Raw genomic sequence first — 16,282 nt, forward strand, 5'->3', positions numbered from 1 at the left:
TATGTAATTGTGCTCTTTCCGTGGCCGTGCCCCCTTGGTTCCCGCTCGGCCTACTTGGCTCCCGCGGCTACCTCTTCAGTTTCTTGGCTTGGGATTTATTTTTAGGTGTTTTAATATTGTGATGTTTAGGTTCTTGTGTTAGTTAATGTAATGTGTCTCTTTGTATTCCCTTTCATATCTATATATATGGGGGATTGTTTATGTTTGAAAGTAAGTTGAATGATAAGTTATTTTTGGAAGCTTTAATCTGCGGGCTTTTTCCACCCTTCTTTCTCATCCCCTCCGGAAATCCTGCGGGCTCTTTCCAACCTTTCTTCTCGGGCTTCTAACCTCTTTCGTCTCTCCGCAAGTGCCACTCCACCTGTATTTTTCTTCCAAGTGCAGCAACTTTAGGGTGTCGTTTTATTTTATTTGGAGTCGTTTGTAAGAGTTTAAGTTATTGAAATCATCGTTTATAGTTTTAATTTCCATTGCTTAGTCTTAATTAAGTTACCTCTTCCTTTTGAGGTATTTTGTGTCTTCTTTTCTTTAGAAGTCATGCTTTCTTTTTGTGATCAAAAAATATAGGCTCCCTATATTTTTTGATTACATCAAAATACCCCTGCACGTGCACCATAAATTGTATACACATAGGCACACTAAAGACAATCATAACCCGCATGGGCCCCGGCGAGCGTGTTATTGGTACAAACGTGACGTCTAGGGATGCTGCGCGGGCTGATAAGTGAATTCAAGTTCGAACCTGATCCTTATATATAAATTAATAGGAGTCGACAGGGTTCGAACCTTCAAACAAATACATGATTGTGGCGACTGGTGTATTTGTTTTAATACATTCATATTAGGCCGTCAAGACCTATAATCAAAAGAATTCACTAACAAATGCATGAAGCCTACAAGAAACTCGATCCTCGGTCAAAAATTCTGCCGAGTCGACAGGGTTCAATCAACAAAAGGGAAATGACCCCATGCATACCCTGATGATGGCCGCGTTGAACGCTAATCTCAACCGGAGGGGTTCACAAATATTTTCAAATGCTTCCCAACAGTCCACTCTAAATCCTAAAATTTAAGATATTTAAAATTGAAATAAATCCATCAATCACTCAAAGCAAAAATTCATCCCATCATCTACAACAGTTTGCCGAGGTGGACAAATTCAAATATAACTTTAGCTCACAAAGAGCTAAATGCCTAGTCGAAAATATCACTATGATCCATTCTCAATCAATCTCCTGCCAATAAGGACGTGGTACGTGTCCTCTAACCGGCAGTTTTGCTTCCAAATGGCACCGCAGGATAAACGGTTATGATGCGGGACCCGGGGCCCTCTGAACCAAGTGGTTTTGCCGCCAAATGGCACCACGAAATACCGGTTATGACCAGAGCCAATACGCTCCTTAGTGGCATCAAATCCTTGAAATATGAATCAATAGGATATGATCGATAGGGCACAAAGTCCTCTGTTAGCTAAGGTGGATTCAAACTTGTCCCCTTAGACAAACATTCACCCCAGGTCTACAAGGTCCCCTTGGACGAAGCAACCCATGGCTGCCGACAAGGATCCTTCTGTCAGGTTGGGTCGACTACCTCCTCTGACTAAGTAGACCAGGGACCACGATGGTCCGGGACGACAGAACTATGGGATCTTGATCGGGTCTATCATCCATTCCCCCACCATCCGCTTTAAGTGCAAGATGATGAAATTTTCATTTTTAAATATCAAATCTCCCAACCCAAATTCCAAACATCTGAGCTTTCCAAATTTCCAAATCCAAACATATTGCTACTACTATATGCCTGATACTATATATCTATGGATACAACGTATCTAATCGACGACTAGCCTTAATCGAAAGTTCTCTCTCGTCACCGGGAGGGGTAATTAACTATAGGGGCTTGCGCCTATAGGAAATCAAAACTTAGATCATAAAGTCCTCACAAAATGATGGCGAAATCTCTGGGTAGTGTCTTATCTACAAACCCATCTGCCTTCCCAAAATTTACCCCGGAACTTATTCCGTTAAAACTCCCTCGTCAAAAGCAAAAAGCACGATCAGTGCGGGCGGAGGCCGGGGCCGAATTTTCGGAGCCCACATGTATCTTGCTATTTTCCGTTTATATTTCATCAAATAATACAAATTATCTATTGTTTTCATGGTTTTGGGTGGATTTTTGTGGAGAATTCTCGGTGTTTTTCAAAGATTGATTGGATTTACTTGGGATCTACAAGTGTTTCTTATCAAATTGGTATAATAGCAGATTTTGGGACCATTTGTGCGCTATTTTTGGGAAATTCGGCTGTTTTTATTTTTGCCGGAGGAAGGAATTTCGCTATTTTTTGTGTCAATATCCAGATTTTTTAAACCAAAAAAATGTCGTTAGAGGTGAGGGAAGTCACCGACAACTAGGGAAGTGGGAAAAACCCTAAGCCAATCAGACAAAGGGAAGCGCAGGAGATGGAGATTTCGGAAGGAACAGAAAAAATACCTCCCCTAGGGCTTATTCCTAGGGAGGAGTCGGGTAGAGGGTATGTGGGGAGGCGTGAGGGGGTTGGACATGAATAGAAGGGTGCTGAATATGAAAGAGAAAGAGGGAATTTTGATCAAAAGGAGGGCTGAATTGGAAAGAGGAGTTTGTGATGATCTAAGGGGTGTTGAATTTGAAAGGAGGTGGGAATTTTATGAAAGGCTTGGGTATGAACGTAGAAGGGATGGTTGGGACACTTGGGGGACCACCCCCTTGGGGAATAAGAAATTATTAAGGGAATTGAGGCGATCCGAGGGTGAGGAAATTGAAGATACCAATCTTTGAGGGGAAAGGATGCGCACGGGTGGATATACAAGATTGAAAGATATTTCACCGTTAATGAGTTTACGGAGGAGGAGAGACTGACGGTAGCATGCCTATGTTTGGAAGGGAAAGCTTTGGCTTGGTACCAATGGAGGGACATGCGACGACCCATACAGAGTTGGAGGGAGTTCAGAGATTATTTGATAGAACGTTTTCGAACCAAGAAGGTTCGGTGATAGAGTACCGGGAGAGGTTCGAGTACCTTGCTAGCCGATTGAACCGCCTTTCTTAGACAGTGCTAGAGGGGAACTTCATGAAGGGATTCATACCAGAGATCCGGACAACAATTAAAAGTAATGAGGCCTCGTGACTTGGGAGAGGCTATGGAGCTAGCTCAATTAGTAGAGGATCAGAGGCACCGGAGAGAGAGATAGGAGGCAGTAGCTTAGGAGGACCGTACAGGATGATCACCACCTTATTGAAATCCAAGGAGCCAACACCAAATACTCCTCAGGGTACATCGAAGGAAAAGATTGTAGAACGAAGACCTCGGGACAACTTCAAGAAGCTCACAGAGGCGGAATTAAAGGAGGAGAGCGAAGGGGCTCTGTTTAATATGTGACGAGAGGTATACGTCGGGGCAAATGTGTAAGAACCAAAGTATTCAGGTTCTTACCGTTTGTGATGAAGAAGGAATGGAGGGTGTCATCTTTCCACCTTGAGGACAAGGTGGATCTTAGGGAGGGGAGTATCGTTAGACCAGTCCGACGAAACCGGCTTACGTGAATAGAGGCAAAAATGTCTGCCTCCTGTACGCGCCGAACGCACACCCAGCGTGCATGAGTTGTTTAGGAAGGATTTTTGAGGGAGTTAGGCTGAAAATTTGAATGTAGGGACTGTTTAGGGATTTCTTTTTTAGTTGTATACATTAAATAGTTAGTTTTCCTAGGGTTAGGGCATCTTTAATTTGGTTGAAATTTGAGATATCTTAGGTTTAGGTTTTTGGGCTATAGCGGCGTCTAGAGATTTCGGAGAGATTGATCCTCCTCTCGAATTAAGGATCAACTGTATCTTGCTATTTTAAGTTTCTATTTCATCAAATAACACAAATTATCTACTGTTTTCGTGATTTTGAGTGAATTTTTGTGGAGAATTCTCGTTGTTTTTCAAAGATTGATAGGATTTACTTGAGATCTACAAGTGTTTCCTATCAGAGACGTGCTGAGGTGCGCTTCGATTCACATTTCAGATTCATGTGCGGCTGCGAGACAAACGAAGCACCACGCTCTGCAGTGCTATTTGGATACAGAAAGATTGACTCGTTCAAAACTCTACCTCATACACAAAGCAGGCGAAGTCGAAGAGTAACAAATAGTTGAAGAAGAGGAAAAGCAAATATGCGACTAGCGAGACAACAGAACAAGCATTGCTAGAGAAATATAACATACGAACAAATTAATTTAGTTTAACTATTTTAATTAAAATTAATTAAGAATATGATGTAATTAATAAAATTGAGCCATATAAGCAATGTAATCTTATATCCATTAGTAGTACCTAAAATACCATTCATATTTAACTTTGGAATAACTTTAACTCTTATTTTAGGCTTTGGGACTAAATTTGCTTAATTTTTAATAGTTAGGGGACTAAATTGGAGCAATGCAAAACTCTAGAGCTAAATTGGATACTTATCAATAGTCAGAAGACTATTTCGAGCTTTTACTCAATATTATTGTCATAAATTGTGTCTTGAAAGGAAATCTGCATCCATTGTTCTCCATAATGATTAATTACTTAATAAGAAGTGCTTATGCATGATTAGAGAAGGTTTCGATGCATCATCATCATTATCATTAGCCCGACCCCTATAATACGCGAAACAAGACAACCTGTTTAAGGCTGAACCATGCCACAAAAAACTAGCCGTGAATGCTTCTTCTCATATTCATGTAGATCGTGCCACCACCAATGGCCTTAGCTTAATGCTCGCCAAATTGTTTTTGGTTTGAGAGATACCAAGGCTAAGGAATCACAAATCATCACCCTCTCTCAAACACCAACAAGCCTCCTTGCCTCCTCCTTCCAACCCTCTCCCTTCTCCAAAAACCAAACCACAAGCCCCTTCCTCTTTGACCGTGAGGCAGCACCAACCTCTCTATTTGCCTTCTTCCTCGACTAGGCAACCACGACAATGAACTTTCTTACTCTTCCTCCTTCTACTTCCTTGTCTTCTTCTCCCCCTTTTATTTTGTCTTCTCCGTTAAAGCTATTATCTTTACCATGTAGGTGAGGTCAGATTAAGTTAAATTTTGATGAGATTTGTCATTTTTTCACACTTATAGAATTTCTTAGACCTTTAGGTTATAGTTTTGCAATGATAATATTTAACCTAAGTTGATTTTGAGCCAGCCCATAGATTAAGTTTGCTTGATGACTTTAATTTAAGAATTAATGTAATTAATTTAGGGTACATTAAGTCTAGTGTTATTGTATGATTGACTTCATGTTATGATTCTTATGTGCAGGACATTCTAGTTGATTTTCACCATCGTAATTTAGTAGGATCTCAATTAAGGTTGAAATTTTGTGTCACCTAGCTTAAGTAATTTTTATTTATTTAAGGATAAACATATCATTCTTTATTATGGGTGTTAGCTTTGTTGTTTGTATTAGGTTCATAGATATTTATAGATTATCAGTAATGCTTTGAACACTCAATTATTGTTATACATGCTTTATTAGATTTTGTTTAATATTCAACATGATAATATCATGTGGCAGAGTTAGCTTGCTTTGATTTATTGTTGTACCAATTTTTTAATATTAAAATGATCTTTACGATAACAAAATTTATTTTTCATGCACATCACATCGATTAAACATAATAAATTTTGTCCTTACAACTTATATTTTATTATTAAAATAGCAATTGCCATATTTACTATAAATACATATTGAAAATTTGCTTATGAAATACATAAAATTGTAATACATGTGTGCTATGGTTTGTAGTACGGCAAAAACATTTTAGATATTGGCTAGTTGGGTCGATGCCGAAATCATAAATTTCCTTATAATTGGTGCCTAACTTTCAAGGTTTTAGGATATCTTAATAAAACCGATTATAGATATATAAACATATACAAATTATAAATAATAAATGACTGATGAGTCACATTTTAAGAGGAACGATGATACCTAACATTGTTACATATGAGTATGTTAAAATGGAATTGCATTCTTAATAATTATCATACAAAGTGATCATGAATATTGCCAATAATGGGATTTTTCTTAGGACAAGTGTGTTCTATTTATACATTGTAATATTACTATAACCATGGGATGACACTGATCAGCTAATGTTATATCATTATTAGCGCCCTTTTATTGTTTATATGGCATGCCCAAGTGTCCTACCATTTATATTTTAATAAATAGGAGTTACTTGTTATATATGCATTATCAATCAAACTTATTTATAAATCTTTCTCATTGCAAATTCTACTTGAGTGTTTAGTGGACCATCATCACAGGAGAAAATTTTCAATTGATATAGTGCATTCGTTAGTTTTAAGTTTATGTTGTACTTATATTTTCATTGGGTTTGGATCGTTTGCTTACGTAGTTGTTGTTTCCAATTTCTTTTCTATTTGTTATTGTTACAACTTCATTGATGTACACTTTGTTGGATTCTACTAATACAATGAAATAATATTCATTTTTCTTGTTTACTCTAACTATTTCTTCAATTAGTTTAAACTATGTCTAGGCCTTCAAATGATAAGAATCCTCGGACTATTAACTAGTTATCATCTAAGGTTCTTTACATAAATGCACCATTTCTATCCTATAAAAACCTCAATTAGCCTGAAAAATTATTAATCTCTTCAGGAATTGAGCAATGAAACAGGGGAAGACTAAAATTTCATTATTACCTGACCATCAGCAATAATCAATAAAACATGATACTGCCCACCACTTTCTTCTACAATGGTCATTGCCATTTCAATTATTGGAGCAAAGGATGTCGGCCCTAGAGACAAAAGCACAAGATTACACTAATTCATGACAAGTTATGATTATTGAGCTTACAAAAAATAAATAAAAGAGTGACAGATACCAGCCAACCGCAAGTGTGGGACAATTTCTCGATATCTAGAAAGAGCTTCAGCAAACCCATTGCATGGTCTCCCATCCGGATAGAAACTAAAGATTTCTTGGTCATGTGTTGATGCTGGAAAAATCCATAATTTAAAAAACATCTGGAAATGGAATTTTGACAAACAGCAACAACAACATCAAGCCTTTATCCCACTACGTGGGGTCGGCTACATGAAACCTTTTTCTCCATTGTGTACTATTAAAAGTCAAATTCTCATTTAAATTTAATAAAAAAAAGATCATTTCTAATATTTTCTAACCAAGTCTTTTTAGGTTTGCCTCTACCTTTCTTAACATAAGTCAAATCTAATACACTATTTAAAATTTAAATTAAAATTAAAATTTGACAAGCAAAGCATTAAATTTAAAATTTACCATCTCCAAACCCAAAACATGGAATCAAGTTATCCTCATCAAATTTTGATAATGTCTTTCCAATTATAGAGATGGCTTGCTCATAGGGATTTGGCGTATCGCTGATGTGATGCAAGCTCCGGCGGTTAAATGAGTGCTTACCTATCCATAAAATCAAGTCATAAATTTCACAAGTAATAACAATAAACATCGATTCACAAATTCTAACCTGTCCACTCATTGCTTTTGGTGAAGTCAATACCAACAATAAGATTGGAAGACTCAAGACCAGCTTCAGCAAGAGCTTCAGTGACCTTCAAAAATGAAATGATCTTCAAAAGTGTGCCAGCTAACGTTTATAATGTTCCGTTGAAAAAAGAATTTGAGCACAGAAGAATCGGAGACCAAAACAAACAATAGATCTCACGATATGATAGATATTAACACTCCAATTTATTATGAAAATACGATGTTTTACGAGCTAAAAGTGTGGCCTTTCACAGGCAAGTGTAATCATAGCAATGATAAACTTTTCTTCATAAATCAAATAGGAAAAATTACTTATTTTATCCAATTTTAAGTTCTAAAAAATAAATGTCGAGGATCCAGTGCTGGTTGGGTCAGTCGCTTGGCTTGACATCCTACAGACAAAAATTGGTCAAACCAATTTTACATCACACTTTCTCAAGTAATAGTTTGTTTACATCCATATTCATCCAAGTCAAGTTCAAATATTCATAAGAGCCCGAACTGGTTCAATAAGTCTTTGATCTTGAACTGGCTCAAGTTGTCAAAGAATGGACATTTGCCAATCCTGAAGCCACCCAAAAACTCTACTCACCAAGAGCCAAAAATCATCAAGTCCTCCCAGAGAAAAAATCCACACAACCCTTGGTACTTGGCTCTGAACTCGCCGAACTCAAAATTGTCTACTCGACAAAACTATCCGCCTATAAAACTCGACGACTCATCTAAGTATTTTCTTGTCGACTAGAGTTTACATCAGGAAAACTCATCAAGGGCACTTACAACTATCCCACTTTCCAAGACTAACCTATATAGTTGTCAATTAGATTTATCTACATAGCCTATTTTGTACAGCTATCATTGCCCCATGCTTATAAGTAGAGGATATCAAGGTCGTGTATAGTCATATGATACAATTATGTACTTTTGGCAAAAACTATATCCCTTAGGATTTTCCCAAAACTTTCCTCTCTACGAATTGACTATAACCTTTGTCAGACCTACCCTACCTCTCTCTAGGGGGGTCAATCCCCTATAAATCAAATTCACTTGAGGAGAATTTATTAACCCAATCTCTCTTCCCTCACTCCTCTTCAGACTCAATCTTAACCTATAGCAGGGACTTGGTGAGATTCCATGGACAACATTAGATCCAACTTTTTGGTTGATCTCTAAGAGCCCAAATATGCATGAATGAGAGATGGCTGATGTTGGTGACCAAATAAATGTACAACCACGCACTATCTGCCTTTGTCAAATATGGGATTACATGACCTCAAACAAAGCTTGGAGGACTCATTTCACTCAACAACTTACAAAACACAAAAAAATAAAGGGTTAGAGAATTAAAACACAGTGAAAGATTAGATGACCAAACACTAATGTTGCAAAATTTCCTTAAAAGAATCACCTAGTAAACTTCTACATCCATCCAAACATCTAATGTCTACACAAATGACAACAATAACATAAAGAAGAGACGGGGCAAAAAACATTAAATACAAGAGCTTAGCTTATGAATTGATAGCGCAACAAGGGGTTTCATAAACACAAACATGATAGATATCTTTCACTTGAGAAAAGGGTTTGCAATACATAGTTTGTATAGAAAAAGCTCTTCCTACAATAGTTTGAAATAAAGCAATAATTGCATTTTCAAAGCAATTCTCACATGCAAGAAGATTCGAAGGCTCCAACTCTTAAAGCTGTCTCGGTAAGCACTCATTTGGTTGCATACGGACAGTAAACACGATTTAAAAAGTCATGATTTTATTTTAATTTATTTTTACATGAGACTGAAATCCTCACTTTTGAAAAATTTTGAGATTTTTGTAGAGTTGTAAATCCTAGCACTGGGCAACGCTCAAGATCTCAAACTCATGAATCACTCCACCAAACATGCGGTGGTAATAAACTTACTAATTTTTAAAACACATTTTCTAATTTCAAGCAATCAAATTAGACCTGAGTTTAATTTAAAACAAAATAAATACATGACATTGGGTGCTTAAATCTATGTTTGCGTTATAAAATGAAGATTGGATTCTCACCACAATACTAACAGCAAAAATATTAAATCAGTCGAAACGTCAAATAAAGAATAGTACAAAAATAAAGCTACACTACCCTAGGAATTTACTATAACTAGTATTGTAAATATCAAGGCAAAATATAGTAGAGGATCACACTTTTGATGCAAAATCTAGGATATAAAAATGTTGCTAGTGATAACTTAAATCAACCATTTTTGGTGCACTCACCTATAATTAGTGATCATTAGACTTATCATTATCATTAGTTTTATTCCAACTAATTTGCATTTTTAATGGATATGACTAGGATTGAAAATCCATATCAAATCATTCAAGAAATGGTCACTCTGACAGTCCACCTCAAAGAGGTCAATAAGATGATGCTATCCTCATGATTAGGGCATCATTACATGAAAAATTGAAGAGATCATGTTTGTTGAAGTTATAATGGTATAATTTCTCCATAAAAATTATCGAAGATAGTGATTCTCATATCACATTGTTGAAACCAAAGAAAATGTCACCAAACATTGATAAGCGCAATCAATTTGTCAAACATATATTATACAAGGAAGATCAAGGCTGCAAATGCAGTATCGTTGTCATATTACAAGAAGATAAAGATGAATTTAAGGGAAAAAAAAAACAGTTCTTTGGATGTGCTTATATTTGAATTAAAATTAATATATTGATAATTCCTATAGGAATTATTGTATAGTTTGAACTTATATCTGGTTGGTTATTTGTGGATAGGTTTTTTTTTTCTTCATGGACTTTGCATAGGAAGTAGATTAGATTACTTCATGTTGACAAGACTCTAATTTTTGCCCAAAATACAATGCTTTCTTGATTGTTCAAAAAGAGCAAAGATAGCAAAGGCCAAGACCTCAACTCTGCCTACAACCAACTGAAATCTAGATTGCTCAAATGAGCATGGGAGCTGATCCACTAAGAGCGTTATAAAAAAAAAAATTAAATGTCGTGCCTCCTATCTAAGTAAAAAGGATCAAAGAAGATATAAGCCAGAGCTCCAATCCTCTCCACCTTAGAAGCTTTAAATGTCTCTTCGCAGGTTGTTCATGAAACCAAAGGCTGGCAAGTAACTTATTTCCACCATAGTTAAGGTAGCACATGGGGCCTGCTTGGGCCCCAATTGGCATGGGAGTGTGTTTTCTAGGCCATATAGCCCATACCATGCAAAACCTCACCAAGGCCCCACGCCCAGTCACAGGCTCAATTACCCATGCTCGGGCATTCTTATACTCGTTCTAGACCACCAAAAAAAAAACTAGTCTTTTTGTGCCATTTTTTGCTCATGTGATCCATCTAAGTCCACTAAACCCTATAAAGAGCGATTTAAACACATTTTGAAGCAAAATCACACTTATGGTTCAAATTCAAGGCTAGTTTCACATAATTTTCTTTCACATTGCTTCATCTCTATCATGATTAGAACTCCTTCAAGTTGAACTTTTCTTGAATGGGAGAATCTCAACATAATAAATTGAATTGAATTGAATTCATTCGAATCAAAATCCCAAGATGACATCCATATTGACATACTAACAATTATTATGACCAAAGAGTTTGAGCTTGAACCATAATTTTGAAACATTATGGATAAGTTACCTACAACTTTACAAGAAGAATACACTACAATGTGCAACATTAAGTTTAACTCAAGAGAGAAGTTCATTTTTTTATTTTTTTAAGCAAACATATAAGTATTTTTAGATTTTTTTTAATCAAATAAAGAAGTGCAATTGGACTTCTTTTTTAACAGAGGATAAAAAATTATGGAGCAATCGATACATCCCTAAAAATATTATGTTTGAATTTATTTTGACATTCCCATCCCATCAAGGATGTCAATATTTATGCTTCTATGATTCTTTTGCAAAGAGAGCAAGAGTGAACAATGATTCTTATACAACCGTATTATCGACTTTGATGAGCAAAGGTCATTCCATCACATTCATAGAATCCAATGTCGATCTTGAAGCATCAAACTCCACTTCATATCATCAGCAACATCAATCGTGAAGCCATTTTTATAACTCTGATGGTCTATGATAGCACTGATCTTGAAACATGAGATCTCCATTGATTGGATCTCATCCTAGAGAGCATGATGGTCTTACATAAATCTTGAAGACAACTTGTCTTATTGCTTTGCGTTGAATTGATTGAAGTACCAAAATGCTGCTTGTTAAGATAGGTGAATGCCTCTCTATTATGAATACCCTCAGAGAAAGTTAAATTCATTCTTTACTTCAATTTCACTTTTTGGAGGTAACTTTGACGAGTTTCTTTTAAATTTCTTTTTCTCTAGCCTTCAAGCACTTACTTAGGCCTCAAAGTGTCTTTCCAGGGGAACCATCATAGATATAGATGATGACTTCCGTGATTCTCAATAAGCTAAAAACAATGTCCAGCACGAAACAAAACTAAACCTTGCAACTCTTCTCAATTGCCCCGTTCTGCAAAGTTCATTCAAGAACTAGATTTCCTTTATCTTCCAGATTCTTCTCAAAACTCGTAATGATGTAGCATTTGGTAAGCTACTTGAAATCACTGCCACAACAACAAAGGCTTAAACATAATAAAACAAACCGGCCATTACAGTAAACAAAATCACAATGCAGATAAGGAGTTGGTCCATACTTAAATAGGAATAATGATAATGAGTTCTACTTAAGATAAACATAGAAACGAAAGACATACCTCATCCAAGGATTTGTACATGTCAGCTATCTTGGAATACCTTCGGTCCAACCTTGGCAACTTGCTTGTCGCATTTGAAGAAGAAGATGAATGTGGCTGCGAAGGTTGAGGATAATTCGAAGGCTTTGGGTGGTAGCCCTCTGTTGGATATGAAAATGAAGCTGAAAAAGATTGAGTGTGAGGGTAGGCCTCAACTGGAGCATCATAGCTTTGAGGAGGGAAATTCTGATAGTATGGCGCCTCGCTGGAATAGAGTGAATTCGATTGGTAACCATGGGAATAGTTCCCATGATTAAAAGAAGAGGGACGGCTAATGTTCCTCCTACCTGACTCTGAGGAGTTTTTTCCCCCCATCAAAACCAACTATTACAAAACTTCTCCAAATAGAATCAAAAGCGCAAACCCTTCAAGCTTGCGAAAAGAAAAAGGGGTTTTGAGAAGGAGAGAAGAAAGAAGTATGGAGAGAGCACAGGTAGAAAATTGATATATGGATTCGAGATTTTAGCCTACGTGAGCATGTCAGATTTGGATGAGGTATTGAGGCAAAATGAGAGATGAAGACGGCCGCCACCGTAACAGTTGATGGGAGTAAACCCGACTAACCGGAGTAATGAATCTCCTCTACCGCCCATGGCCCCTAAATCCTCCATGCCTGCATTAGGTGAATGTCCGTGAAGAAAGGTTGAAACAAAGAGCAAAAAAGTCAGTCAATTGCACTACCACACACGCAGCCATGCACAATTTAGAGAGATATAAGTTTGTACGCAAAGTTTCAGGAAATATTTTTTTAATCCATTTACAGAGGTGAAAAGATAAACTAGCATATAGAAAATTAAAAAATCAAGTAACGTAGAAACTATCGTGTCTACATTGAAAAAAAACAAAGAAGTTCATGATCTGGCTGCCCCAAAAAGCCAAATTTAGGGGAGTAGCGCGGTGCTCACCTTGCCGACCTCTGCCTCCTCTGTTCTTTTACAAGTTTGTTTGCTGAGCTTCGATAGATTCTCAAGAACCAATATATTCTACTGGAAAAGGAATACTTTGGAAGAGAAGACTTGCGGTTCTTCAGTTGCAGGCTCCAGCGCCGCACATGGCGGAAGGAATGCGGAAACTTCCGAGCTCCAACTCAACCTTTTTCTCTGATTTTTTCCGCCAAACCGTACCAGCTGAATTAAAAGGGGCTCCGCTTTTCTGGTGGACAATGAAAGATTATTTTAATTCACTTAGGGCCGTTTGCTGTGAAATACGAACGTAAAAAAAACGCATAATATATTTAAAATTATTTGAATAAAAAAAAATAAATGCAAATAAATATTCTTTATTTAATTTAAAATAAAATAAAAACATGATACGGTAATTGACAAATGACTATAATAAAGAAGACGATCTTATTTGATGTTCCTCTCACATCTTGATGACCAAATAGACTCCTAATTGTGAGGGAAAATTATTAGGTACAGACATCAGATATAGAGATTCGCTCGGATATATACTAAAAATTTGATATGTAAAGTGCACTGTTGTTGCGTTTTTTTGTGCGCTTTATTTGTACTTTATCTACGTCTTACATGCGCTTTAGTTGTGCTTTTACTGCTCTTTTTATTATGCTTCTTTCATTATGCTTTTAGTGAGCTTTGCTTAAAATTTCGCGGACACATTAAACATATTGAATATCCACGTGTCGACATTTTATTGACGTCCGAACGTAGAGCTACGTCCGGTGTCTGCACCTAATAATTTTCCAGTTGTGATAACATGATAATTTATTCACTATAAACTTTATTTCGATTTAGTTTTTCTTTTTTTTTATTTAAATGCAATAAAAATAATTAAGTATTTGAATATTATTCTCTTTCTAAAAATATTTTTTAAATTTTTAAATATTTTTAAATAAAATTTAATCATAAATTATTTGAGTCTCATCAAAAGTCAATTCCTATTCCTAAGAAGAGAGATAATTATTTATATAAACGTATAGTGGTAGGTCCACATATAATATAATCATTGGCTCTACATGCATCATAATCATTATAGTCGGACCTACTTTGCTGGTTGGTTCATATCTCGATTTTGGACAAATCAAATCACATTAGTGTTGTGCAAAGTTTCATCTAGTTAAGAATCAAAGTCGGACCTACTTAATTTATTCTCATTCTTTAAATAAATATTAATCTTGTATATAAATTATATGCTCGTATATGCATTCACAAGTATTTATCAGGAAATCATCAGGTTACGATAAGATTACTTTCATTCAATGGGACACATAGAGAAACTCGTCCAAGGAACATAAAACCCCACTCGTCTGGGCCTACGAAGGAAGGTTACCCTCTTGGGTGATAGTGGAGGATCTCATCAATCAAGTAACTTGTAACTCGTAGCAACTCACCCTCGCCAACTACAGGAAAGCATCCAACCAGATAGCCCTCAACTCGACATACCATGACCAATAAACCACTGAGTTCATCTTCTTTGCAACCTCAGGCCACTCGCCTTCTCTTCTAGGCAATACCAAGCTCAGCACAAGTCACCCATGGCGCCTGGATATCATTCAACAATCAAACACCCCTTACTTGGTACTTGTTCACAATCTCGCCCATACACACTTAATATTACGAAGCTTGCCCAAAGAAAAACACTGAATCAGACTATTAATCTTTATGAGCTGATTAATAATAACACGCCTAATTTTATTATAATAATATCATTCTAATAAAATTATTATACTTATGAAATTATTATAAATAAACCCTTAATTAATTGAATAAACACTTATGAAATTATTATAGTTAAATTAAGGGTTTATTTTAGTACCTAAATATTTAATTATTAACAGACTTTATTATAAAGTATGAAATAATTAATAAACTCACAAAGATTAATTAAGTGTTTATCATTAATAGCATCCACGATTCATAATGTACTATTTATATTATTAAATCATAGATAATTTAATTAATTAACATTTGCTTGATTATAATAATTTCATTCTAATGAATTGTAATAATTTTAATTAAATCCACATTAATTTCTAATCAGCAAAAAAAAAATTAATTAATTTGTTAAAAAATAACTAAAACTAATAACCTTAATCAAAATTTCAATTAATCTCAACTACCTCTAATAGAAATATTCGAATAGATTCTTTTTATTAATTTAAACCTAATTAATATAATTAAGCATCAAAATAATTTTAATAACATAATTGTACTTTAATTAAAACTGTAATATCTCATTAACCAAATTATTTAAAAAAAAACGCATCGTTATGTTTTCAAAAGTATAAGAATACATGTCATTTTGAAGAGAAATTATTACGTGCAGAATCCAGACCGAAGAACTGTCCAATTTTTATAAGTGTGCACAATAAAAATACAATAATTATTCACCATTGCACTTTTAATGCGCATACTCATAAAATAGGATGAAGCTCCAATCAGGACTCCACACTTCATAATCTAACCATTTTGAGGTAAAAAAATTTGTGCTTTTACGCAAAAAAAAAAAAAAGGCTGGAATGCATGAAAATGTTTTTTTTTTTTCAAAAGAAAACGTAAATTAGAATTACATTTTCCTTAAACACGAAAAAATACATTTTTTATCTTTAAAAATTAATTCTTAATTAAGTTTCTTCTTCTAATTATATTTTATTTAAACCTAGATTTTTAAAAAAAATTCGCTGCTGATGGTATCCAGCTCCTTGAGTGTGAAGTCCTTAAGCTCTAAGATAATGCTATAATTATTTTGGACTCAACAGCGCCTGAGTGGGGCGGAGGGGCCATTGAGCGTCGCCCACGTGATTTCCTGTCCCATATGGGCATCCAAAGTGCGCAAGCGAATCTAAAAGGTGTGTGTGGGGACGTATTTGTAGCTCTTGGTCTCACTTTAGTCTTCCAGCTTCGATCCATAATTTCATGAGTGGGCTCGGAAAGCAATCATTTGCAGGAAATTCAATGAATCACGAA

General features: G+C 35.7%; 1 protein-coding gene across 1 annotated transcript; it reads right to left on the minus strand.

Moving 5' to 3' along the window:
• Nucleotides 1-6,734: 6,734 nt before the first annotated feature.
• On the minus strand, nucleotides 6,735-13,717 carry LOC110094370 (E3 ubiquitin-protein ligase RGLG2; the record flags this gene model as incomplete). The annotated part of the gene is given in 6 exon segments (XM_020819589.2): nucleotides 6,735-6,832; nucleotides 6,920-7,033; nucleotides 7,336-7,476; nucleotides 7,544-7,628; nucleotides 12,318-12,969; nucleotides 13,262-13,717. Coding segments are annotated over 5 exon segments (792 nt in total), but the record flags the coding sequence as incomplete, so codon positions are not given.
• Between the last annotated feature and the right edge of the window lie 2,565 nt (nucleotides 13,718-16,282).

The sequence above is a fragment of the Dendrobium catenatum genome, unplaced genomic scaffold, assembly GCF_001605985.2.
Source record: "Dendrobium catenatum unplaced genomic scaffold, ASM160598v2 fragScaff_scaffold_745, whole genome shotgun sequence".
NCBI classification, from domain to species: Eukaryota; Viridiplantae; Streptophyta; class Magnoliopsida; order Asparagales; family Orchidaceae; genus Dendrobium; species Dendrobium catenatum.